This window comes from Chinchilla lanigera, unplaced genomic scaffold, assembly GCF_000276665.1.
Source record: "Chinchilla lanigera isolate Chin_1 unplaced genomic scaffold, ChiLan1.0 scaffold00077, whole genome shotgun sequence".
Lineage (NCBI taxonomy): Eukaryota > Metazoa > Chordata > Mammalia > Rodentia > Chinchillidae > Chinchilla > Chinchilla lanigera.
Window position 1 is genome coordinate 9130436 of NW_004955478.1, and position 25286 is coordinate 9155721.

Here is a 25286-nt window from a genome sequence, read left to right on the forward strand (position 1 = left end):
ATTTAAACAGAAACATCATTCTAGACCATTCCATTCATGTCAGAAAGGACCCAACGATCTCCAACCCAATATGCCCAAAGTTGCTTACTGTGAATTATCTTCATTATGTATCCTTTTTAGTTCCCTGATATGTAAATTTCTAACCCTTTCTAGCCTTTCCAGCTCGGCCTGGATCTCTGCTTCTTCCTGAAGTGAAAAGGAAAGAAGGCTTAGAATACAGGGAATTCTATCTTTTCAGAGTTTCACTTCAAAAATGACAGCTCTTTCTCTTCTGAAAAGCTAAAGGAAGTTTTACATTGATAAAAAGATTTTAAAAACCAAACACAAAACTGGACAGTAAGTAAAACCTAAACCATACAGAGGAATTAAGAGGGGAAAGTAAAAGCCCTCCACCCCTCCCTCCCTCCTTTTCACACCTGTTCTTGAGACGTGACCACTGTTAACTTTCTGTGTACGTTTTTAGGAGTGCTTTGTGCACACACATACAGGCACGCACTTTTACAGAAGCGCTCCATTTGGCTCTATTCTCCAAGGAGGAGTTATGCCTGGTGTCACAAGTACTACTGATTTAACTCGATCTCAGAGCCAATCGAGAAAGAAAGATATGAAAACCAGTAGGTGAAATAACACACACCAATAACAGTTACTGAACGCTTTGTTTCGATTATTTTTGTTTGTTTTGAGACAAAGTCTCACTGTGTAGTTCAGGCTGGCTTTGAGCTCACTATGTGGGCCATACTAGCCTGAAACTCATGACAATCCTTCTGCTTCAACCTTCTGAGCGCTAGCATTACAGTTGTGTACCGCCAAGCCTACGCGTCAAACGCTTACTGAGCAACCCGTCACTGTAAACAGCATGCCAGTAATGCTTGGGCTGATGAATTTAGGAGCTGAGCGATCTATATCCAAGACATTTCCATGAGCATCATCAGTAACAAACTGTGTAGGTGCCTTTGTGTTAGAGTATGGTTGGTACAACACCTTCTTCCTCGCTAGTTTTAAGCAAGACACACTAACTGCTATGTGATTTAAAATACCACAAGGAACATGGGTCCCATCTTAGATTACACACATGACAGGCAGGTAGCTATCTAGGATTTCTGTAGCTACGAATGAAGGGCTGAAGGGAGGTGAGGAGAATGGGAAAAAATAATTAAGACGTATTATGTACAGGTACAAATTCCCTATGCTGAATGTGATCATTATGTGTGGCAAGTATACCCTAATAAAAAGGAATAAAACTAAAGGAAAAGATTTCTATAGCTATAAGAAATTACTACTGTATTTGCTCAAATGACCAAATAATCTCCATTTTAAATGTAAACTAGAAATCATTTTTTTCCAAGCAGATTTTCTCATTATGCCTACCTTTTTCAGATGGCCTAATCTGAGTTTGAAGATTTCTTCTTGCTCGTGGTATTCTGCTAATGTTAACCTGGAAAATAACGGCAGAAATTTCAGTAAATTATTTGAAATCACAGTGTACCTACGTAAGGAGAAATGCTCAGTGAGATTTGAAACTTTAAAGTGAATGTGCATGCTTCTACGTTAACTAGTAGAAATGGAGAAGTAAGATAAACATTTCTCGTTTGCTCCTGAGGTAAGAGAATGTAAGTGAAATAGAGCATGAAATGAATGATTACCCATCAAGTCAGACCTTTGGGGACTGTTCTAAGCAGCATTTTCAGTATCACTTTCACATTCTCACTACGGAGTCACAACGTTTTATTGGGAAAGTATTATCACTTACATAGTTTTCGGGACACTGAGTTAAGAGGTTGAAGTTGTTTGTTCTAGGTTACATGGCCAGAGCCCAAACCCTGGACCCTAATTTTCCTGTCTTTCCCCTTGTTATTATAGTATCAAAGTCTAATTATCAAGAATGATCAGATCCATTGGCTTGTTTTGTCCTTAAAATTTTTTTTAGGCATATAATGTTTGGTTGTGTCTCTCTAAATAGGTCTTCATGGTAAGAGGTAAAAATGCATTTCACAAATAATGTACAAATATGGTCATGTATTTTTCTAACTTTTTACAAATTAGACTTGTGTTTGGCTTTGGAGTTGTTTCTTCTTACACATCTAATAAATCACAAATTTTCCCTTTCCAGAAGATTGCAGAAATGATTATCTTACTTCTCCATTTCTACGAGTCTATCATAGGAGCATGGACATTCACTTTAAAGTTTCAAATCTCACTGTTTAGATTTATTCTAAACAGGAGAAAAGGGAAACAGTTATCCTAGGCAGCAAGAAGTGTTCCAAAATAGTCTTTAGTTTAACTCAAGTAGAACAGAATGAGTAAGCAGTAGCACACCCACTAGGTAGGGTTGTTATACTTACTCTTCACAGTTGCAAACATATGTAACTTACTCTACTAAAGTTAAAAAAAAAAAGAAGCAGAAATAAAAGATCATCGCTAAAGAATCTCTCTGGCTGAAACAGGTTCATTTCCAGGAAAAGAAAAGGTAATTTGCTGCAGAGACCTGCTTTTGGATTCTGTTCAAAGGAAAGAGCCACAAACACTCTAAAAGCTGTACCGGAAGGCCTTCCACCTTGGATTTTGCACAGAACATCAGCTGACAGCTGCTCAGTGACATACTGGCCTAATCTTACTTATTGTTCCACAACAAATCAAAACGAAACACAAGGGGCTGGGGATTTAGCTCAGCGGCAAAGCGCCTGCCTGGCAAGCGCAAGGTTGTGAGTTCGGTTCCCGGTACCGGAGAAAAACCAAAAAAATAAATAAATAAATAAAACGAAACACAAAGCCTAAGCCTTCTTTACCATTTTAAGGCCAATGGTTTTGTGCACTAATATTAAATAATTATTAAGCAATACTGAGTTAGAGTACCTTCATAATATAAATAGAACTCATGAAAGAAAACAATGATCAGATTGATTTGTTTGGACAATCTCACATGCAGGCCCTTACCTGAGCTTTTCAAAAAGCAACACCTATATTTAGACTCTAGTTTTAAAATATCCAGCTATAAGATTAAAAATTTTTTCAAACTTTCTTCAGTACATAAGTACTTTCTTCAGTACATAATTACTCTTATCACTAAGAGTAATTAAGTTTATTCATCGGTTTAACTCCCCTAAAAAAATTGTGAATTCCTAAAATGGGCTGTATTCCTTGGCTCAGTATTGGGCCTACCATAAAATAAGCATTTAACATAGAGTTATTAAATGAATGTCAAAGGCATCCATGGGGTTAGAACTGGTGTTAAGCCATCTCTCTCTCTGGAAAAAGAAACACATTTCTAGGATGTCATGGGCCTTTAACAATTCTGTAATATAAGTAGCATATTTGAATTATAGTTACTATGTTTTGAGGAACTGATACAAAAAGACAAGAAAGAGAAAGGGCGTATTAGTCAATAGGTTACACAATAAAATACTTCTCATCTGTGGCTATCTTTAGATATGAAAGTCAATTAAAGAAAAAGGGAGAAAGGGATGAAGGAAGGCGTTTTACTCAAGATTTTCTACCTTTCATATATGACAGCTATGTAGTAATTGTTGCCTGGCAGACAAAAAGAAGATGACTGTATTGCAAGACCTTTAGGTTTCCTGAACAGACAAAAATTCTGGCAAGGTCAAGGATCTGCCTCTCGGGAAATGTAGTTTTGGTGTGTGCCTATGGCTCACTCCTTAGTTTATTACTTTCACTAAATGCTCTTTTGAGCAGTCAGGAGTTCAAGACCAGCCTGAACTACATAGGAAAACCCTGTCTCAAAGAACAAAACAAAATAGGACAAGCCTAAGAAAATTAGTTAATTTTACATGGTTTGTATATGAGTTGAACAAATTTACTAATGACTAAAACAAGCTTAAACTCTAGGGACTGCTGTAAATTAAACTCCCCAGTGGCATTAAATAGAACATTTGTATTCGAGGGGAGGGTGTGGCATCTCAGTTCACATCAATACAGGACATACGTTTCATTTTCAGCTCCATTGGTCTTGCTTTTCCGCTGTTTCTGCTCATTGGTTGCTGGAGGTGCCTGACCCATGGCAGGAGGTTTCCGTTTTGCTAACATCTTCCGTTGCCTTTCTATTTCTTCCCTCTGAGAATTTATCCTTTCCTGTTGCCTAGAGATACAAAGATGTGGCACAAAGGAGGAAGATTAAAAAATTTCTTATCACTGTTGTAGAACAAACACAAATAACTTTGTCACCTGGATGTTGGATAAACTTCAGAAAAAATAAGCCCCTCTGGGCCAGGGAGATAGCCCAACGGCATAGTGCCTGCCTGGCAAGAGCAAGGTCCTGAGCTCACCTCCCGATACAAAAACACAAAGCCCTCCAAATCTAATGGAGATGTGTGTTTAACTTCCAAGGTATAGGAGCCAACAATGAGTGAGATTTTCTTGCAGTGAGCCTGTGCTTTGAGTCACTGGTTATGAGGAAAGCAGACAAGGAGGAAGGAACTTACCAAGATTCTATTACGACTTTACTTCCTGACTAGAAAGAATTTTCTGATTCAACTTTAACACCTAAGTAAATGACCTGCTCAGCTGGGTGTGGTACTGCACCCCTGTAATCCTAGCACTTGGAAGGCTGAGGCAGTAGGATCAGAAGTTCAAACCCAGCCTAAGTAACTTAACAAAACCTTGTCTCAAAATAAGAACAGAATAAAAGGGTTAGAGCTGTAGCTCAGTGTCAAAACCCTGAGTTCCATCCCCAGTACTGGGTCGGGGAGAGAGGTAAAGATCCGAGCTGGAACAGTGGCATTTGTCTACAGTTCCAGCTACTCAGGACTGAGGTGGAAGGACTGCTTGAGCCCAAGAATTTGAATCTAGCTTGAACAACCCAGCAGGACACCATCTCAACAAAACAAAGTGAAGATCTGTATTTCATCAAGAAAAAAAGATACAAAATGTTCTAAATATGTTTTTATTTTGTGTTTGGGTCAAACTTCCTCAAATTTTATTTAGACAAAAAGTTTGTACAATGGTAAGCAAAATAAACAAGATTTTCATTTTAGGCTTTTCACTTATTCCAATCTAAGTGAGACATTATCCTCCAAATCAACCCCATCCAATGAAATGGCTACACACCAGCCTCGAAGACTTTTTTTAAGTACAGGGTCTTGTTGTACAGTCCAAGCTGGCTTCTTCTCTCATGCAGCACACAGGCTGGCCTCAGGCTCGCCATGCCCCTGCCTCAGTATCCAAGTGGTGGGATTACTGATGTGTGCTACCACAGCTGATTTAACTAATCATTTTTTTAAAAAAAACTTATTCAGAGAAAGTCATGAAGTCTTATGATTAGTAATTACTCCTTAGAGAATGTGACATAGAATGAATTAGTATAAGGCAGTATTTTATATATCATCTGGTATCTAACATCATTACTACTGGCGTATTTCCTAAAAAGATACCTACTTTTTCTTAAAGAAAACTACAGGTTGAGTATTCTTTAAAAGTTTCTAATTCTAACCCTGGGATGGGGGTGCATGCCTATAATCCTTGCAATCTGGGAGGTTGAGGTAAGAGGATTAAATATTCCAGCCCAGCCTGGGCAATTTGGCAATTTAGCAAGACCCTGTCTCAAAATTTAAAAATTGTAAAAGGCCTCCGTGTGCAGTTCACAGTGTGAAGGCCCTGGATCCAATCCCCCCACCACACACACGCGCGCGCGCACACACACACACACACACGTTCCCATCTCCTGTTCTGGAACTAATCTTCATACTTGCAAAATGATGAAATCCTATTTAAAAAAGCTCACTCTACCTTCTTCTGTAAGCAGTGTAGTTGTCACACCTTTCCCAGATTCAGGATATTTTTCTCAGCAGAATGGCAAGCAAACAAGTAAGACTATTCTAGGGTACAGGCCTGCAGTATAATTTATGCTACTACATTAAAATGGGCAAGGCTATAAGCAAGGTTAGCCTACACAGAGTATTACAAATAAGCAAGCATTAATTTGACAATGTAATTGGTTTAGATCCAAAATGAGCCAGATCACTGACTAAACATCCATTTAACAGTAAATATACTAGTTCAAGAACTTTGTTTATCTGGAAAAAAAACTCTTTACTATTAGGTGTGCCTTGCCGTCCTCCCCTCAATATTCACACATGTGCACACACATGCCCATGAAATAATATGTAGATTCAAAGAATTGTGGGTTGGGAGCTGGGCATGGTGGTGCACGCCTGTACTCCCAGCACTTGGGAGACTGAGGCAGGAGGATCACAGTAAGTTCAAGGCTAGCTTAGGTTACACAGTGAGTTCAAAACCAGCCTGAAGTACATAGTGAGACCCCCTTTCAAAAATCCAAAGGAAACAAAACAACAACAAAAAAACCAAAAATCCATAAAAACCCCCAAATAACCAGTAGGAAAAACCAAACTTTAAAAAAATCTAACCCCATGTAGATTTTAGTTCAATTTTTAAAATATTTTATACTTCTTAGTATATTTAATTACATTTTTACTCATTTACTGAAATATTTGTTTGAAAATTCTGGAAGGAAAAAATTTTCATCCTATTCCTCTCTGTTTTGGAACCACGTAATTGAAAAAAAAACTTTTTGTTTTTAATCACAAAATTTTCATAACCGCAAAATTTCATGACTTCTCTAATACACAAATGACAGTGTAAAAAAAAAATTTAATTTCTGCTCAAATGACTATTACGAAAACTCAAAAAAAAAAACCAAAAATAAAAACAAAAACCAAAGTGACTATGTCTGAAGACTGTATACTGTTTTCTTAAAGGACACCAGGGATATGTCCTATACGGTTCTTCTGTGGTTTTGTTTTATACCTAACTCAGAAAATTCTTCCCCAAGTCCTTGTCTATTCTGTTTCTGACCAACGCCCACTAGGCTCGTACTGAAAATCTATCACTTAGGCGCTGGGGGTGTAGCACAGTGCTAACCCAGCGTGTGTGAGGCTCTGGGTTTGATTGCCAACACCCTACCTAACAAAGTCCACCACCAATTTAAAAGGGATCAAGTAAAAACCTAGGTTTTTTTGTCCTTAGTTTCAATAATTTTGATTCTTTTAAGTTTCAATGTAGTTTTTGTTTTTATTCCTTTGGTTATCTGTAGCAGTTTTTTAAAGATTTTACCTTATTTCCTGTTTCTTTACACGTGTGGTGATTAAAACTAAATGAAACGACGACCACCACTACTACAATTTATCAATGACTGTAATTACAGAAAACTTAAAAAACCCGAACTTCTCAAGTCTTCATTTAATCGTAACAACTCACTTACTTGATAAGATTCTGGAAGGCATAACCGTCCGTCCACTGCTCAGTAAAGGAGGCCCCATGTCGGACAGTAGTAAAGTGGCCCAGTCTCAAGCGGTCCTGCATGCTCTTATCTCTACATGCCATCTTCTCTTGTTTTGACTTAAGGGGAAAGTATAAAAAAAAAAAGAATTCAACATCAATTATCATAGACAAAGACACTTTTTGAAACTCAAAATTCTAAGAGTATGAGGGAAAACGACATTGAAAAACCACACTCAGAACAGTCAGTAGTGACTCCTTAGATGACATACTATTGCCATTTAAACAAAGTAGGCAGCATAGTCAAGCACTGCAATTTGTCTGTTTGCTTTTTGAGACAAGAGTCTCACTCCATAGTCCAGGCTGGCAATGAATTCTTGGCAACCCTCCTGCCTCCGCCTCCCAAGTATTGGGATTACAGGTGTGCACCACCATGACTGGCCCTGCAGTTTCGCTCTCGGTAAACATGCAGCATCCCGTAACAATGCCTAACTCCTGAAGCTGTTTCCTACTTTCCACTCCTTCACCCAGTCTATTCGGGAGAACTGCCACCAATTCAGCTCAAAACATCCCTTGGCACACCTTCAGCCCGACTGCTTACTCAGGGCATCTTACGTGTTCCTGATTCTTGAGCACACCATTCACTCCACACGTACTTACTCAAGACCAATTATACGACAGGGGCTGTAACACAGCTTTATATACAACATGGGGGGAAACTAGGTTTCACTGCCTAGCGAGCGAATACATCGATTTGTAATTATCATTAAATTGGTGGTAAAGAACTTGAAGGAAAAGAAAGTATTGTGAGAGATGAAATCCTAATGTTACTTACTTGAGACAGTCTGTATTTTAACTGGCAAGCAGTGTATGTCTACAGTGCTTGCTTTCTTCTAGCTTTCCCCCGGCAGGTCCTCTGCCTTTGCCCATCTTTAGTGAATTCCTTAGGCACACTGTTCTTTTTAGTAAGTTTCGGTGTGGACATGAGCGCATTTTATCCCCCGCCCTCACCCCCTAGAGACTGGCAGCCCTCGGAGGACAGGAGCAGCGTTCTATGTTTCTTAGATACACGTATGCTGCTTTTATGGACAAGTTCATTCCTCTTCACTGCTGGGTAGCAATTCTACGGCACGAACATACCGAAGTGTGTTTATACATTCGCCTATTGCCAGACACCTGCAGTATACAACCACATTTTGGCAATTTTGAATAAAACTGCTATGAATATTCTTGTGAAGTCTTTTGCCAACATCTACTTTCATTTCTCTTGGGTAAATACCAGGAACAGTCCCTATGCTGAGCCACAGGGTAAGCACTTACTTACCTTGCTAGGACACTGCCCAAAAGTTTTCCAGAGAGGATGTAACATTTACATTCCCATTAGTGTGAGGGTGGGCTAAACACACCTATGCCACATCTGATGTTCTCAGTCTTTTCAGTCTCTGCTGGATACGTCATAATTAAACTGCAGCTTTAGCTTGAGTCTGCCTGATGCCTAATGATGCTGAGAATCTTTTCAGGCTAGCCATTTGCATATCTTTGTATATCTTTTTTTCTATAAAGTATCATTCAAGATATTTTGCTCACTTCATTTTTTTAAATTATTAAGTTATAGGGATCTTCACGGATTTGGAATATAAATTCTCTGGGAATAATACTGTAAATATTTCCTCCCAAGGGGGCTGGGGATTTAGCTCAGCGGCACAGCACCCGCCTGGCAAGCGCAAGGTCGTGAGTTCGATTCCTGGTACCAGAAAACAAAACAAAACAAAACAAAAATTTTTCTCCCAAACTGTGGTGATATTTTCATTTGTTTTTGTATATTTCAGAATGGCATACCAGAGATTTAATATATATTCTATACTTAGAAAACAATTATTTTGGATAGAAATCTAAACTTAATTATGTCCTATTCCTAACATAGAAAATTCTAATTTTCTATGAAAATTCAAGAGATGATGTTATGTTTATTCTTTTTGTACATTGTTGTTCAGAGTTTGGTACAACTGGCTGAATCTATGTTGATTTCAGGAAGTGTCCCAAACTCTAAACAAAGACTATGAATAAGCATATGCTACTATTATTCAGCCTCATTATTCTTCATTTTCATAAAAATGGGAACCAAGTTTCCCTCCATACAACTGATGAACAGTTAGAAGAAGGGAGCAAAGCTCTTCCTGGTATCTCCAACTGCAGCAGAACCACCCATTTCCCCTTCCCTGAGAGACAAGGGCTCTTCACCCCTTAACAGCGCCCCAAGACTTCGGGAAAAGCAGCCACCTGCGTGTCTCAGACTTCCAGCTCAGTCTTAATAAAACGTCTTTGGGAAGCAATGCTTCTTTAAAGCTTTCAGGAAAATAGTACCTAATAACCATTAAAGCCAAGCTACAACTAACCAACTGCTCTAATAAAAGAGACCTCAGGCTGGGTGTGTAGCACACACCTGTAGTCTTAGCTTTTCAGGAAGCTGAAGCAGGGCGACTGCGTGTTGGAGCTCAATCTGTGCAACTAAGATTCCATCTCAAAATAAAAAAGGTTTTTAAAAAAAGGTCTGAGCAAAGGCCCAGATTCACCCCCAGCACTGTAAAATAAACAAACAAACAAAGGAGACAACAACAGGCAGTCTATGCACCAAACATGGCAGCATACGTCTGTAATCCCAGCACTCGGGAAGCTTAGGCAAGAGGGTCACTGAGCGTTCAAGCCAGGCTTGGGCTACACAGTAAGTTTAAAGTCAACCTGAACTACACAGCAAGGCTCTGTCTCAATAAAAATATATATATATGTCTTTGTTTTTTTGAAGCTTGAAGTACATAACTCACATTATTATATGCGTAAGACATGCCAACCACTCCAAAATAGAAATGTGACTAGTGTCTAACGTTTTTAACAGTAATATACACCCACTTAAACTGATGGGATGGGTATAGAAATTTAAGAGAACATCGCAGGCTGGGGGTGTGGCTCAGTGACTGCTTGACTAGCATGCATGAGATCCTGGGTTTGACTCCTGCACAATGAAGAGTGTGTGGTAGAGGTATGGGGGCAAAAGACCAATAAAGTCGACTAAGATAAGCTGTCAGCATCACACTCAAAGCAATGGACAGTCAGAAAACATGCCCCACATTGTCACTCTGGAGGTACCGTTTGGTGTACATGCAAAAGGGTTCTAATTGTCAAGTCACAAGAGGTAGTTTCCTAAAGAGCCTTACCTTTCGATATTTTCATTTCAGGTAAGAAGGAGCCACACAATGAAACACATTAAGTATCTCACGATGTGGAGTTCAGGCCACCATTATTCACTAACCTTTTCTATAAGGAGTTTCTTGCTCATTGTGACACACCTATTTAATCGTTCTTTGTACTTCTCTAGCATCTTTTGCTGTTCGTCAATTTGCCGTCTTAAATCACAGTTGGCCTTCAATGGAAAAATATTTTTTTCATTAGTTCCAAGGAAGCTAGATTAATAGAAAGGAATCTCTAAGGAAAGAGAAAAATAATTTCAATCTGTTGTTAAATCAAAAGCAAAATTTAGGTTTACTGAGAAGAAAAGTCATATTTTTATAAAAGGTACATGACTCATCCCTTTATTCTCTTAATGCTATTATTTAGTTACTAATAATGAATTCTGTTACCAGAAGAAGGCATGTTTTTCTGATTATATAGTTAATTTAGCTGTGTTTGGAAACCTCCTGGATAGGCTAAATACTTTCCACACACAAAGAAAATCAACTCTCCTACAATGATAGAGAAGGAAAGAACCACTAACCCAAGGTGTAATTTGGCTCGCAACTGCTGTGTTTATTCTTCGTGTGTTAACCAAAAGGTGTCTACTCTTTTGGTAAATAGTGCTACGTTACAATAACTTCCTTAAATCATGAAAAAGTATCTCATTTCCAAATCAAATGATATGAAGCCTTTCTGAAACACAAACAGAGCTAGGCATGGTGGTGTACAAATGTAATCCCAGCACTTGAGAGGCTGAGGCATGAGAACTGGTATGAGTTCAAGGCCAGTCTAAGCTACATAGTGAGTTTAAGGCCAGCCTTGACTAGTGAGATCCTGCCTCAAATAAACAAAAGGCCACAAATACAAAGGTGTTACAGTACACTCAATTTTTGAGACTTTTTAGCTTCATTTTTAAAGTAACCTATGCAAAACAGGAAATCCTCAAATGATTTTTACCTTCCAAATAAACACAACTATTTGTATTAGGTTTCTGATTTTCTTACAGAGTTCTATGGAGCACAGTATCAAAGGCTAAGTATAACTACATTTAGATAATCACTACTATTCATACTGAAAAATCTGTTAAGTCAAAAAATAATCTGATGTTTAAATGAAATCCAATCTTTTGGAAAGTGAGTGTTTCTTCAAAATCTGTAATCAAATGTATATAATCAGTTAACCTCTGACAAGTTTAAGAATTCTAAATTTTTGTGATTTCTGACAATAATGACTTCCAGGAGTTCACATTTGAAGTAGGAGCTAACAAAGAAAAAAGAAAGAAAAGCAGGGCAGGGGAGGAAGGGAGGGGAAGGGAGGACAGGACTAGACAGGACAGGCCAGGGCCAGGACAGGGCAGGCCAGGACCGGACAGGACAGGACAGCACAGCACAGCACAGGACAGGGACAGGACAGGACGTGGCTAGTAGCTCCTAAAGCAGCCATATCCAATACCTAAATGAAATGGAAAAACAAATGACTGACTCATGCCTACCTGAAAGGAGATATAAAAACCTGTGGTGTTTCATACTCTGCCTATTCGATAGATCAGAAACACAAGTTCTAATCAACTTGAAAAATTGGCATTTACCCTTTCGTGTCTTCCTTCTTTACGTATCTATTCCATTAGTACTGTTCTATATCCAAATAAAAACTACAGCCTTCAAAAGACACCACAAGTGCAGCTCAGCAGTAGAGTAGGTACTTAGTACGTGGTGTTCAATCCTGCAGAGGGAGGGAGGCAGGGAGGGGAACCGAGGGCCAGACAAACAATGCAGAACGAATATGAACTAGAAGACGTAGCGGAGAGGCAGGTATACCACTCCCTAGAGCATGTATTTCTTAAACCAAGAAGCACTATCAAGTTATAATTTAAGTTTTTCGCCTACTCCATCTTTTCAGTCTTTTGTTTGTTGTTCCTCCTTTCCTTCCCCGCGCTGGGGATGGAACCTAGGGCCTTAGGCACGTTAGGCAAACACTCTGTCACGGAGCCAGCACCATCATCTCCACAATCTTAACACAGGCTAGGAAGGAGAACAATAAGCTTACAAACCTTGGTCAGTCTCACAAAACTGCTCTGGACAGACTCCTACCAGATACTGGAATGTGGCTAAGCACTTTTCACATTCACAAGCCATTTCATTATAAATCTTAGACGGCAACTCAGCCGCCACCTAAACCTACAAAAATCAGTAAGAGCAACTCTAAGCAAGCATAGATGCAAACGATGGAGATACAAGTGCTGGTTTACACAGTGCTCACCTCAAACTGAAAGGAGGCAAACAGCAAATAAACACTGGCCCAAGGAACATATTTCTAAAAAAGGTGCTGGGGGGACATCAGCTTGAAAATGAAAAAAATGACCACAGAAACAGAAGAGAATACTGATTGTCATGTTCCACAAAAACACAGACGCTTTTATGAAATGAAGCCAGGAACCAGAGAATATACCAAGCAGAAAGTGTATTATCCAAAAGAATTGTGATGCGCTGAAAGAAAAGCCAACCCCAAACAGTGGTATCTGCACAGCTGCATTCCCACGGCGCTCTTGAAATGATAACCAAAATGGAGACCAGCGGCTGCCAACAGCCGAGGGGGAAGTGGCGCTAAGAGGGACGCGGCGTGCCTATGAACGAACACGCAGGGCTCCGGGTCATGAACACGCCGGACCTCGACTGCGCCAATGTGCGCTCCGTGCCACGGCGGGGACGCTGCGCTCAAACCCTGCAAGACGCTATCACCGAGACAGACAGGCTGAAGTTTACAGGGCTCTCTGCACTATTTTCTTTAAAAAAGCATACAGAATGGGAAGGGGACCAAGAGATGGAGGTAAGAAAGGGGAAGGGAGAGGACAGGGAAGTAAAAAGAACTAAGATGTATTATGTACATGCACCAATAAAAACGATTTTCCTCAAAAAATGAATACAATGCATATATATCTACAGGTAATTATAATTATGTTGAAACAAAATTTTCAATGAAATATAACCAAAATAAGGAAAGTACACTAGATAAAGGGAAAACCAAGTAAAATCTATATTAGACAAAATTGACAGGACTTGCAAATAAACAGCAAAAAGACACAGAAGATAATGTTTAACAGGATTCAAAAAAAAGGGCAATCACATTAAAATGAAACATAAACTACCAGGAATGTGAGAGATCAGCTCTAACTGAAAAGTCCTTGTAAAAATAGTTTGTAAAATTCAAATATGAAGTATTGCTATCATGGTGTTACAGCCCTGTAATCGCAGCATTCTACGGGGCTGAGGTAGGAGGATTTTAAGTTAGAGCCCAGCCTGAGCGCATCTCAACATAAACAGGGCCGAGGAGGTAGCTCAGTGTGGATATCCTGGATTCAGTACCAAGAGGAAAAGACAGGAAGACAGAAGGAAAAACAGAAAAGAAAGAACAAGAGAGAGAGAAGATGAAGGGAGGGGAGGGGAGGGGAGGAAAAAAGGAAGCAAGGAAAATTGTAGTGGGGCATAAAAACTGAACAATATTAAAATAACTACTTTCTGAAATGTGGAAACGACATTTTATCCTCATTCCCATACAACAGTCCACATATCTATCTCTCTAGCATGAATTCAAATATTGAAGCACTGCAGTGTGAGATTTCCAACCTAAACAGTGTTTACAATGTAGTACGATTTTGGCTCCTCCTCCTGTTTCTTCAGATTAAAGGAAAACATCGAAGTGTTTGTTGTTTAACTTTGTTATCTGCCTGGAGTAACTATTTCTATGATATGCACATAATCTAAACATACATAACAACTGATGCTTATAATGCAATCTCTTACATTTCCATACTTACTCTTAATAAATCATCTATTCTTCCTTCTTTCTTTTCTAAGTCAGAATTCTTACTGTTTTCTAGTGCAGATATTTTTTCTATTGTGAGGTCAGACTACAGAGAAAGACAAAACAAATTTAAGATTAGTCTCAAAATATTACATGTCACCACATTTGTCTTATTACATAGCAGCTGCACTTAAAAACCATGGTCTGAAATCAGACATGCAAATTCTCAAATTACCGTGCACTCAACAATGCCAAAACACAGTACTCTAGAAATGAAACTACCTTTGAGTGAGAGGAGCAGAGAGGATACACAGCCCACACCTCTAAGGAATAGAAAATGCCATCTAGTGGAAGGAAGGGGCAATCAGAAGTGGAGAGAGGAAGTTTTCTGGGTGCTCAACTATCTGAATATACTGACCGTCACAATGCTAAAGTTACAGATAAAATTAAAATCTGCTCGAGCTGTACAGTGCTCGAGACTTAAACTCTAGACTGCCAAGCACCCCACCTAAAAGTAATACAGACATTGCTAAAGGAGCGTGCAATAATTCTCACCCAATATACTATTAGCTAACAATGCTACAAATGCAGGATCCATTCACTATCCTTCTCAGATATAAATTTTAAGTGTCTGCAACATCCCTTCAGTTAAAAAGCTGAAGAGTGCTTTAAACGGAAATGATGTTGTTACAGCACATTCCAAAGAAGTCTAGTTAGGTCTTGACAAATAAGTAAGCAGGTATAAGGAATAAATAACTTCATAAAGTGGGGAATTAACATTTATTGGAAGCCTATTCTAAGCACCACTCTGATAAGGATTCTGTAAACACTGGCTGAGGTAATTAGAATCAACCACTTTTATTCTTTTAAAACAAGCTGATCCTGAAGAAGAAACAAGTGTTAAGTGGCAAACCTCGAATTAGAACCCAGGTCCAGAGACCTTGAAACTCAATACCATGCTACAGTACAGTAATTTCTGCTACCAATACCCAAAAGGTACAGACAGGCCACAAACATTACAAACAACTTCCAAAGGACTTTAAATACTCTGAATGTAAGTTCTGAATACATGTAACTGATGAAGCTGGTCAGAGCAATGGAGAAGATTAGGAGGGGAAGCGCTGTGGAGAACAGTCAGGTTTACTCCCGAGCAGGTCTCCTCCGCTCTCTACCGATTCCCAACCCACCTGGGTCTGTCTGTGCTGGATGGAGATCTGCTTCTGGGAGCTGCAGGAATGCTCGGTGTTGCCAGATCCTGTAGAAGAGGGACTGTTTTGTTGAGCCTATAACAAAGGTATATCATCAATCACAAGGTTTTGCCTCTTTCTCCACAGACATTTATAGGAATGCAATTAACTTTGTACAAAACGAACCCCTTCTGATGAAAGTCAGAAGTCAGAAATCAGAAATCAGGGTCACATGGCCAAGACGTAAGTAAAACCAGTCAAATATGAAACAAGGGCTAGACATAGCAGCTTAGACCATGTTCCCACATGTTTTAAAGTAGCAAATGCTTACAAATAAACATTTTAAATATATACGTTAGAAAGCAACGGACATTTCGGTAATAACGTGCTGTTTTCACTTGTCTTTCAGTATGCCTTTTTTTTCAGTCAGAAAAAGCAAGTGAGGGGCTGGGGATTTAGCTCAGCGGCAAAGTGCCTGTCTGGCAAGCGCAAGGTCGTGAGTTCGGTTCCCGGTACCCGAGAAAAACCAAAAAAAAAAAAAAAGAAAAAGCAAGTGAAACACCCTAGGCGCAGGGTCCATCAAGAGTCCAGGTAGAAAGAACTGCAAACTGCGACTCAAACAGGTTCCTAAACATGCAAGCACTACCTGCAAATACACAGCCGTTTAAACTTCCAGGGCCACCTCCAAGACTGCTTTTGTTTTTATTTCCTCCCCAGTGCTAGAGATTGAGTTTAGGGAGTGCTGAGCTACACACTCGCCTTCTAACTTTTTGTAAGTACCTATCTTCAGCACATAACGCTTACATTCCTGTGCGAAGTGGACAGATGAGCATAAAATAGCTTAACCCCCTTTTCACCTCCCTTCTCACCCATCTCTTGACCACCGTCCCATTTGAAAGACCCATCTCCCTACTTTCTGTTACCTTTCAATCTGCTCTTTATTTGTAATCTCTCACATAAGAGAAACCTTGTGGTGCTTAAGTTCGTGTGGCTGATTTATTTCACTTAAAATGACAGTCTTATGGTTCACCCATTTTCTTCAAATGACTGACATTTATCCTTCTTTATGGCACATTAATAATCCCTTGTGTGTAAATACCGTATTTTCTTTAGCCATTCATCTGCTGACGGACATATAGGCTGCTTTCAAGACTTACCTATTATGAATTCTCCCTATCCTTTTTTTGTTTCTGATTTTTCTGGGGGGTCAGGGGCAGGCCCTTGCTATGTAGTCCAAGTTGGCCCTGAACTCAGAGTAGAGGATTCCACAAAATCAGGCGCGCCTACCTTCCAGGCAGGCCCAAGCCAGGCATCCTCCCAACCTCACGGTGCCAGCCCCTCCTGGGCCTCCCATCATGGGCAGGCTGGGCCCCCTTAGCTGTGTGCTCAGGATAGGGAACCAGGGACCTTGGCCCACGTCCAGGTCCTCCACTTCCTCAGCTACACGGTGGGGGACAATACTCTCGGGGGCTGGGGGAGGTGACATTTGGGAAGTGCTGGGTGCACAGCTGGGCAGTGCCAACAGGGTCCCGAGCAGCAGCCCATCTGAACGGCCAGGCCCGGGCTTCAGGGTCCCTTCAGTGTCCCTTTTGCGAGGAGGCCGCAGGCCTTGCTGGCTCTCTCCTGCCTGTGCGCAGGTTCTGCGAAGGTGACGTTCTTGCTGGGGCTGCTGCAGTTCCACGGGGCGAGGGGAGTAGCATCCAGAGTCCTTGTCCTGAGGTCCGGCCTCAGGGCTGCCCTTCCCTCTTGGAACTCCCAGGAAGGGGAGGCTGGGAGGGTGGCAGTGTGGCGGCAGCGGCACCGCGCAGGCCCAGGCTGGCCTCGCACATGAGCGCTGTGTCCCGCACGCTGCTCTGCTTCCCTGCCTTCCCGGGAGCCGCCGCTTTCCTGTGTGACGCAGCCCAGCCGTGAGCAGCTGGGTGGTAAAGATGCAGGCACCAGGCGGGTGCGAGGCCAGTTCCCCGTGCCACTCTGGATTGGGCAGGGCAGCGCCACGAGGGCTGGGGCTGAGGGTTCCACGTGGTGCTGAGGTCCCGGCTCCTTTCTCAGGGTGAAGCCCTCAGACACCTGTGGCCCCTTCCGGACCCTGGACTGCAGCACGAGGCAGGTACTGTGTGGCACGGCGCCTGGAGTGGGTGGGCCTGGGGCCTGTAGCTGTCCTGGCAACACCGGCACCTAGTGAAGAGCACCTCCTTCCTCTTCTCGGCGCTGGGCCTGTGGCTGTGAGTTCTGGGCGGCGGGGACCTCCAGACTGAAGACAGCCGGGTGGGTGCTTCGAACAGGGAGCGCAGGATCCTGTCCGGGCCCTGCCGGGACGCCAGCCCGACTGTGATCTCCCACAGGGCGGTCATCTGGTTCAGCACCCAGGGGGTCAGAGGCCAGCGGAAGGTCACCTGCCTCCTCAGGGAGCTGACCCGCCCGTGCGTGCCTTCCCTCTGCTCCTGCTGCAGAAGCCCCAGGGAAGCATCAGCTACTTTAGGGCGTGTGGCCCTGCTGTGTAGACAGTGCCTGTGAGGATTCTGGACACGGGACTTCCCAGGGGACCGATGGGCCCTGGCGCCCGCCTTCATTTGACAAAGAGGTGGAGCGAGATGAAAGGGCTGGGGTTTATTTATTTTAAAAAATTTTAAATGTATTTATTATTCTTTTGGTTTTGGTGCTGGGGATTGAACCCGTGACCTTCACATGCTAGGCAAACGCTGTGCCACTGAGCCACGCTCCAGCCTTGGTTTTTTTTTAAAAGGGTCTCACTATGTAGTTCAGGTTGGCTTTGAACTCACTATGTAGCCCGTGTTGGACTCAAACTTGTGGATCCTCCGCCTGAGCCTCCCAAGCGCTGGGATTACAGGTGTGCACCACCCTGCCCAGCTCATGAATATTATTCTTACTAATTACCATAATAACAATGGCAAAATCATCATTTCTTAAGGAATCACTCACTGTAAGATAAATGCTTCAATGTTACTGTCACGTGTAATCCTTACAAATCCTGTAAGGTGATTATTATTTTAGAAATACAATATAAATCAGAAACATTACGCACCTACACAGAACTAGTAGGTGGGGTAACTGGAAGTGGGAGCTGTCTGTGTCTACCGTAACAGTTCTCAAGGGCCAGAGTAGACTGCTGCAACCGCGCTGTGTGCAAGCTAAAGAGTTCACACACGTGATTCCACTGAAGAATCACTACAGCCTTGTAATGGAGGCAGTACGACAAGATTCATCTTTAGGTCTTCATTCAGTGACTACTTATTGAGTAATACTTACGTTTTTATTTGTTTGTTTTGTTTTGTTTTTTGACAGTGAGCCTATGTAGTTAAGGCTGGCCTTGAACTCACCACGTAGCTCAAGGTGGTCTCAAACTTATGGTGATTCTCCTGCCTCAGCCTCCCAAGTGCTAGGCTTACATGTGCATCACCATGCCAGGCTCCACTGAGTACTACCTATGTCTAAACACTTTTAACTGCTGGGGGCACATGGCCACGGAAAACAAACAAAAGCCACAGTCTTTTTACCTCAATGAAATTTATAAATAAAGACAAGATTTATTAAGCACTTAATAAATATTTGCTGAAGGACACTGTTGAATGCACAATGAAATCAAATGCAAAAATACAATCGGGAGAAGGACTCTTAGGAGTGCACATCCCGGGATGAATCTAGTCTGGACTCAGTGGTGACCCGTGAGGGGCTCAAGAACTGAAGATGATCGGTGATGACGGGGCCTCCCAGGAAGGAGCGCCAATGAAGGCAGCAGTGGAGGAGGTAAGACTGCCGAGCTCAGGGGAGTCAAGACAGGAACTAGCTTCAGAGGCCATTACACAATTTACGCAGCTAGTAAGTGGCACAGCTATGACTCACCAGGCCTCTGATGAAGGGCGGGAGGGAAGGGGGGAAAGGGAAGGGAAAGGGGAAGGGGAAGGGGAAGGAAAGAAATTTTTGTGTACTGTTCTGGACTTGCAAGAAATCTAGTAAACTTTTCCTACTAATTAAGTGTCATCACTACAAGCCACAAGTATCACACTGCACCACGATACAGCGATGTGGTCTCCTTCAGGTATCACTGGATTGCTCTTACAAGCCGGCCTTGAACTGGTGGTAATCCTGCCTCAGCCTCCTGAGTGCTGGATTAAAGATGTGCACCACCATGCCCAGTTTAATCTGCTTGCTTTATGCAGTATTTGAAATCCATTTCAGAATTCTCAGCCTCCTATCTAAGTAATTTTAAGAGGCATTTTCCATATAACTATTAACATTTTCTTAGATAACCACCTTAACACTATCTCCCTGAAGTGTTAATTTCTATGTTAATGTAACATAAGACTTTTCCTCTCATCATCTGTGCTTTTCAGACTGTACAGTTTTAGAATGTCAGGCTAACTGCTAGTTTTTTCTTTTCTCATCAACAATTTTAATTTTTTTTTTGGTACTGGGTATCAAACTCAGGACCTTGTGCTTGGCAGGCAGGTGCTGTGTCACTGAGCTATATCCCCAGCTCAACAATTTTAGTTTAATTTTATTTATTTACTTATTTTTGTTTGTTTTTCTTCCGGTACCAGGAATCGAACTCACGACGTTGCGCTTGCCAGGCAGGCGCTGTGCCTCTGAGCTAAATCCCCAGCCCCAACAATTTTAATTTTAAATAAAAATTTAATTTTTAAACTAGGGAACTGCTCCATGATGAATGTGATAATTACATATGTCCAAAATGTACCAATAAAATCTAACTGAGGAAAAGACCCAAAAAATAAACTAGGCAATTGACTTAATATTAGCTTCATTAAGTGGTGACAGACAGCTTTCACTCCTTTGATTATCCTTATAGTCTCGTAGATTTTTTTTAAATTTTTTGTACTGGGAATTGAACCCAAGATTTTCTATTTGCTAAGCATGCACTATATCACTGAGCTGTACTCCTAGCCCAGGCCTTACAAGACTTTCAGTAGTAAATATAATCATTCTTTTGGTGTCCAGTTGGCCAGAAATTTATTTATCCTTTCATCAACTGATAGCAATTTGAGTTATTTCTAGTTTTTGGTTGTTAGGAATAATGCTACTGGAAATGCATGCAGAAGTTTTTATACACATATTTTCATTTATCTTGGGGTTTTGGTTTGCTTGTTTTTGGTTTTTTGAGAAAGGGTCTTCCTGTCTCAGCCTTCTTAGTGCTGAGATTACAGGAGTGTGCCACCATTCCCAGCTTTTTTTTTTTTTTTTTTTTTTTTTTTTTAAATTTTACATTTGTTTCTCAAACAGGATTCTTTGTAGTCTAGGCTGATCTTCAGCTCCTGATCTGCTTACCTCTGCCTCTTAAGTATTGTGATTATAGGGATGTGCCACCATGCCTGGCCATATGGGTTTTTTTTCCCTTCTCCTCCTTCCCTTTCTTATTCCCCGTCTTTTTTCTCCCCTATTCCTCTCCTGCCCTGTTCCTTTCCTCCCGTCTTCCTCCTCCTGCTTCTTCTTCTCCTCCTTCCTGGAGGTTTAACCCATTGCCTTTATACTCACTTACGTTCCCAAGCCTTTTATATTTTTAAATTTTGAGGTAGGGTCTTGCTAAGTTGCTACATTGCCCATGACAGGTTTGAACTCTGAATCCTCCTGCCTCAGCTTCCCAGAGTGCCAGGATTACAGGCTTGTGTCACTGTTATTAGGTTTTGGAGTGCTGGAGTCTCCTTCTAGGGATGGTTTTTAGGTTGTTTTTATACTGAACAAAGAATTGGTCACAGAAGGGCAAAAGGTGGCAAGGTTTTACATTTATTAAAGATGTGAAAAGAAACATTCCACGAAGTAAGTTTGGGCTAACTAAAAGTAGGGAAAAAAACCCAAAACTTTACAGGGTGAGAGCAGACAACTGGGAAAGAGAACGCAGTGGCCACAAGGACACTGGCACTGTCTTCTGTATCTAGTACTGCTCAGGCTGACCTCGGGGTCTACCAGTGACGGGGAGGGAATCTTCTAGAGCTCTCAATGCAACAGCCCGCTGCAGCCTGAGTGCCGGGAGGCCCCCCACTGGTAGACCGACCTATCAAAACCTGCTGCAGTTCTAGCACTTGCTAACTGGCTCCACGGGCAGGGCTTTGGGAAATATTCTGTGTCTGTGTCCTGGACCTGTGTGATCACACCCAACCCTGCAGCCAGTCTGACATACCCTCATCTCCTGTCTCACCACTACGCCCAACTAACATGTTTTTATTTCTTTTGGATATACAGTAAGGATTGAAACTGCACAGCCATATGGTAGCTGTTTTTTTTTTAGAAATTGCCAAACTGTATCTGTAACACCTGCCCCACTTCACCGTCCCCTCAGTAGAGTACTCTAATTTCTCCACATCCTTGCCAGTGCTGTACTTACTTCTGTCTGTTTTTGATCTTAGTTGTCCTAGTGGATATCAAGTGGTATCTCATTATGGTTTTGACATGCATTTCCCAAATAACCATTGACACTGAGCATTTCTTCATCTGCCTATTGGCCATCCGTGTATCACTGAAGAAATGTCTGCTCAAATCTATTACCACCCTTTTATAATTAGATTCTCTACTGTTGAGTTGTAAGGGTTCTTTATAGGCTGATTATAAAACCCATATGAAACATATGGCCTAAATTACTTTTATACTAGATACAAGATATCTGCTATAAAAACGGAAATCTGGAGAGAACGGATAACGTAGGAGCCAGGCTTAACTTCCAACTCCAGGGGCGCAGGCGGCTCGCCAGGCAGACAATGTTCCCAGCGCCCTGGTACAGCGTCCTATAGTCAGTGATTTGCTGAGAGACTGGCGCCTCTCACTCCTTGGAGTTTTCAGTTTCTGGTGTTGAATGTGGAAGCTGGCACAGAGGCCCACAGTTAATACTGAATGATTAGAATTAGCATTTTTTGATACCATGGACTCCAGTTATCACAGTAGGTCCTCATATTTGTGCAGTGCATCTTGAAAGCATTCTTTTAATTTGGATTTGGTGTTTGCAAACTATGATTTACTTCCTCTGCACTTTTGCTTATCATTGAGGTATTTATACAGAAACCTTTAATATAAAAACATACCATTAAATTAGATTCTAGTACTTTTAGTTTGTCAGAAGAAAGCATAGAACCAGAAATGAGCACATGTAGCAGACAATACTATCACAGGCTGTCTACCAAAATCTAGAAATTTTTCAGGCGTGGCATGCACACCTATAAACTCAGCACTTGGGAGGCTGAGGCAGGATTGCCAAGAGTCTGAGGCCATCCTGGGCTATGGGTTCAAGGCTGGGCTGAACTACATAGCAAGAACCTGTCTCAAAAAAACAATGGAAATTCATCAAAGAGCCTTTCAGTCATTTGATTTCTTCATGCCTACTAAAGACACAGTTCAAACAATCGTATGTGTACAGAAACACAGCTTGAACTACACAGCAAGGCCCTGTCTCAAAAAAAGAAGGAAAAAGAAAAAGGAAGGAGGAGGAGAAGCAGAAGAAGGAGGGAGAGGAAGAGGAAGAAAAGGTACAGCTTTCAAGAAAATAGTGGGCTCCGCATTACAGAGAAGGCAAGGGAAGGCAAGGGGAGAGGGGGAATGAGAGCCCCAGACTCCCGAACAGAACTCTCACCCAGTCGGAGCGGGTCCACGACTAGGTCTGGTTTTTGCTCAGTTCACTGTAACCATTTGGCGTTGTGATGCTCCACAAGAAATAAAACACTGAACTGCTCTTTCACTGTGCACAAGTCTCAGAGTAACAGCAGAAAAATCCAGTGTTATACAGTGGACCCTGGAGTTATGATCGGCCTCACATATGAACACTTTGGGTTACAAGTGGCATTTAAATTTTTTTTTTTTTGAGGCAGGGTCCCACTATGTAGTACAGGCTGGCCTCAAATTCACAGCCAGCCTCCTTCCTCAGCCTCCTCAGTGTGTGCTGGGATCACAAGTGTGCCCCACCATGCCCAGCCTGACCAAAACTTTAGGTTTAACTCGTGACCAAAGTCTCGAGTTACGACTGAATGCTGGCTACTTGTGTGGTTGTAAACACAACTCAGGACGCCAGAAAAGCACGAGAAAGTGTGCCATCAGTCTGCGTCCCCGTGCGCACTGTTTGTGGATAATCCCTATGATTACTGCTACCATAGGGCCCCCAGTTAGAAAAGAAGCTAAAGAAGGGAAGGTAAAGAAAGCAATCACAGCTAGGCGTGGTGGTACAAGCTGTAATCCCAGCACTCAGGAGGCTGAGGCAGGAGGATTGCTATGAGTTTGAGGCCAGCCAGGGCTACATAAGTAAGTTCAAGGCCAGTTTGGACTACATAATGAGACCCTATGTCAAAAAAATAAAAAAACAAGAAGAAAAGAACAAGCAAGCAATCACAATCAAAAAGAAGGGAATTATGGAGAAATATGAGAGTGGCACTGTGCAACTGATCTCACTGACATGTAGAACATGAGAAACCCACCGCCTCGACAGTGCTACAGAGAAAGGGTTTGTACAAGGGAGTGCAGAGGGACCGAGGCTTCAATCGGCCCTGTGGTTGATGACACCGTCGCTATGGGACAGTCCACACAGGCTCGCAGGCGAGCAGTGGTGACGCTGAAGAAGCAGTGGCTAACACTCAGAGGAGCTGCCTACCGAGGACATCCAGCAGCTGTTGGCTGAGCAGCAAAGAATGGCGGGTAAGGAACTTGCTGAACAGGAAGAGGAGTAGCAACCATCAGTGTGGTAAAGTTCTCCTGAAATAAAGGAAATCCTGAAAAAATGGACAGAGCTACAAACGTGACTAGAGACGACCAAGACGGAGAAAAAGCCAATCGCTGCATTTACTTGCCGAATGACATCACGTCGTACTACAGAGCAGTGTGGCAAAGACAGAGACAGGCGGCCTCAGAGCAGCTTTTAGTTCTGAGAAGGCTGAGACCTAGCGAGCCCGAGGAAGGTCCGAGAGGACAGTCGCTGGGGAGCGAGGCTCCCGGTGTTCTTACAGACGCACGCTCTTCCCCCACAGGAACCGCCTCCCTGTGCACCCTCCCCCGCAGGCCAATGTCCACCGCAATGGTGACTGCAGTATGGAGCGGCTGTTTCTGGTAAAACAGGCCCATTTTATAACTTGGTGAATACACTAAGGGAATTACTGGCGTTTCTGGTATTCCACGCACATTATGCAACCCCCTTTTATTATGAAAAGTTAAGGGGTGCTTTGGGAGGTTTGGAATGCATTATGAGTATTTGCATTATTTCTTATGAGAGAAAGTCTTGATTTATAACCCACTTGAGTTATAACCAGCCCTTGTGAATGAATTAAGTTAGTAAGTCAAGGGTCCATTATAGTTAGAATAACAAAACTAAGTATCACATATTTATAATGTTAACAATTTAAAAATTGAAAGACGTGAACGAGTCACTGTGTAAACATGAGTATATTTATCTTTCATAATAGGGAGTAAATAAATCTTGTTTAAAGTAGATTAAATGAATGACACATTACATTAAATTAAAATGGTAACACTACAAAATCTAAAACATGAACTGCCAGCCAGGCATAACGGTATACACCTGTAATCCCAGCACTCGAGAGGCTGAGGGCGAGGCAGCAGGATTACTGTGACAGAGGCCAGCCTGGACTATACAGCAAGACCCTGTCTCAAGAAAAATCATGAACTGTCAACAATGGTTATCCGTCTCAGAAGTGCAAAGAAATTTACCTCTTCCCTATTTTTTGTGGGTCATATACAATAAATGTCTGTTTTTACAGTTCAGAAAATTATATGCTTATAATTTGAAAACAAGTTTTCTATGCCAAAACATAAAATTAAGCAGCTCCCACATACAAAGCTCAGACTCTTGGGGTGAGA

The 25286-nt window shown here is 41.8% G+C and overlaps 1 protein-coding gene across 1 annotated transcript in view; it reads right to left on the bottom strand.

The window, feature by feature from the left end:
* The window catches only part of Tlk2 (tousled-like kinase 2), a gene marked incomplete at its 5' end in the record, with an annotated part of 128586 nt that overhangs the window by 29573 nt on the left and 73727 nt on the right, over positions 1–25286 (bottom strand). Inside the window, 7 exon segments of the mRNA XM_013503135.1 lie at positions 89–186; positions 1369–1435; positions 3944–4096; positions 7235–7371; positions 10559–10669; positions 14294–14386; positions 15468–15563. Of these exon segments, the coding sequence (XP_013358589.1) occupies positions 89–186; positions 1369–1435; positions 3944–4096; positions 7235–7371; positions 10559–10669; positions 14294–14386; positions 15468–15563 (755 nt within the window).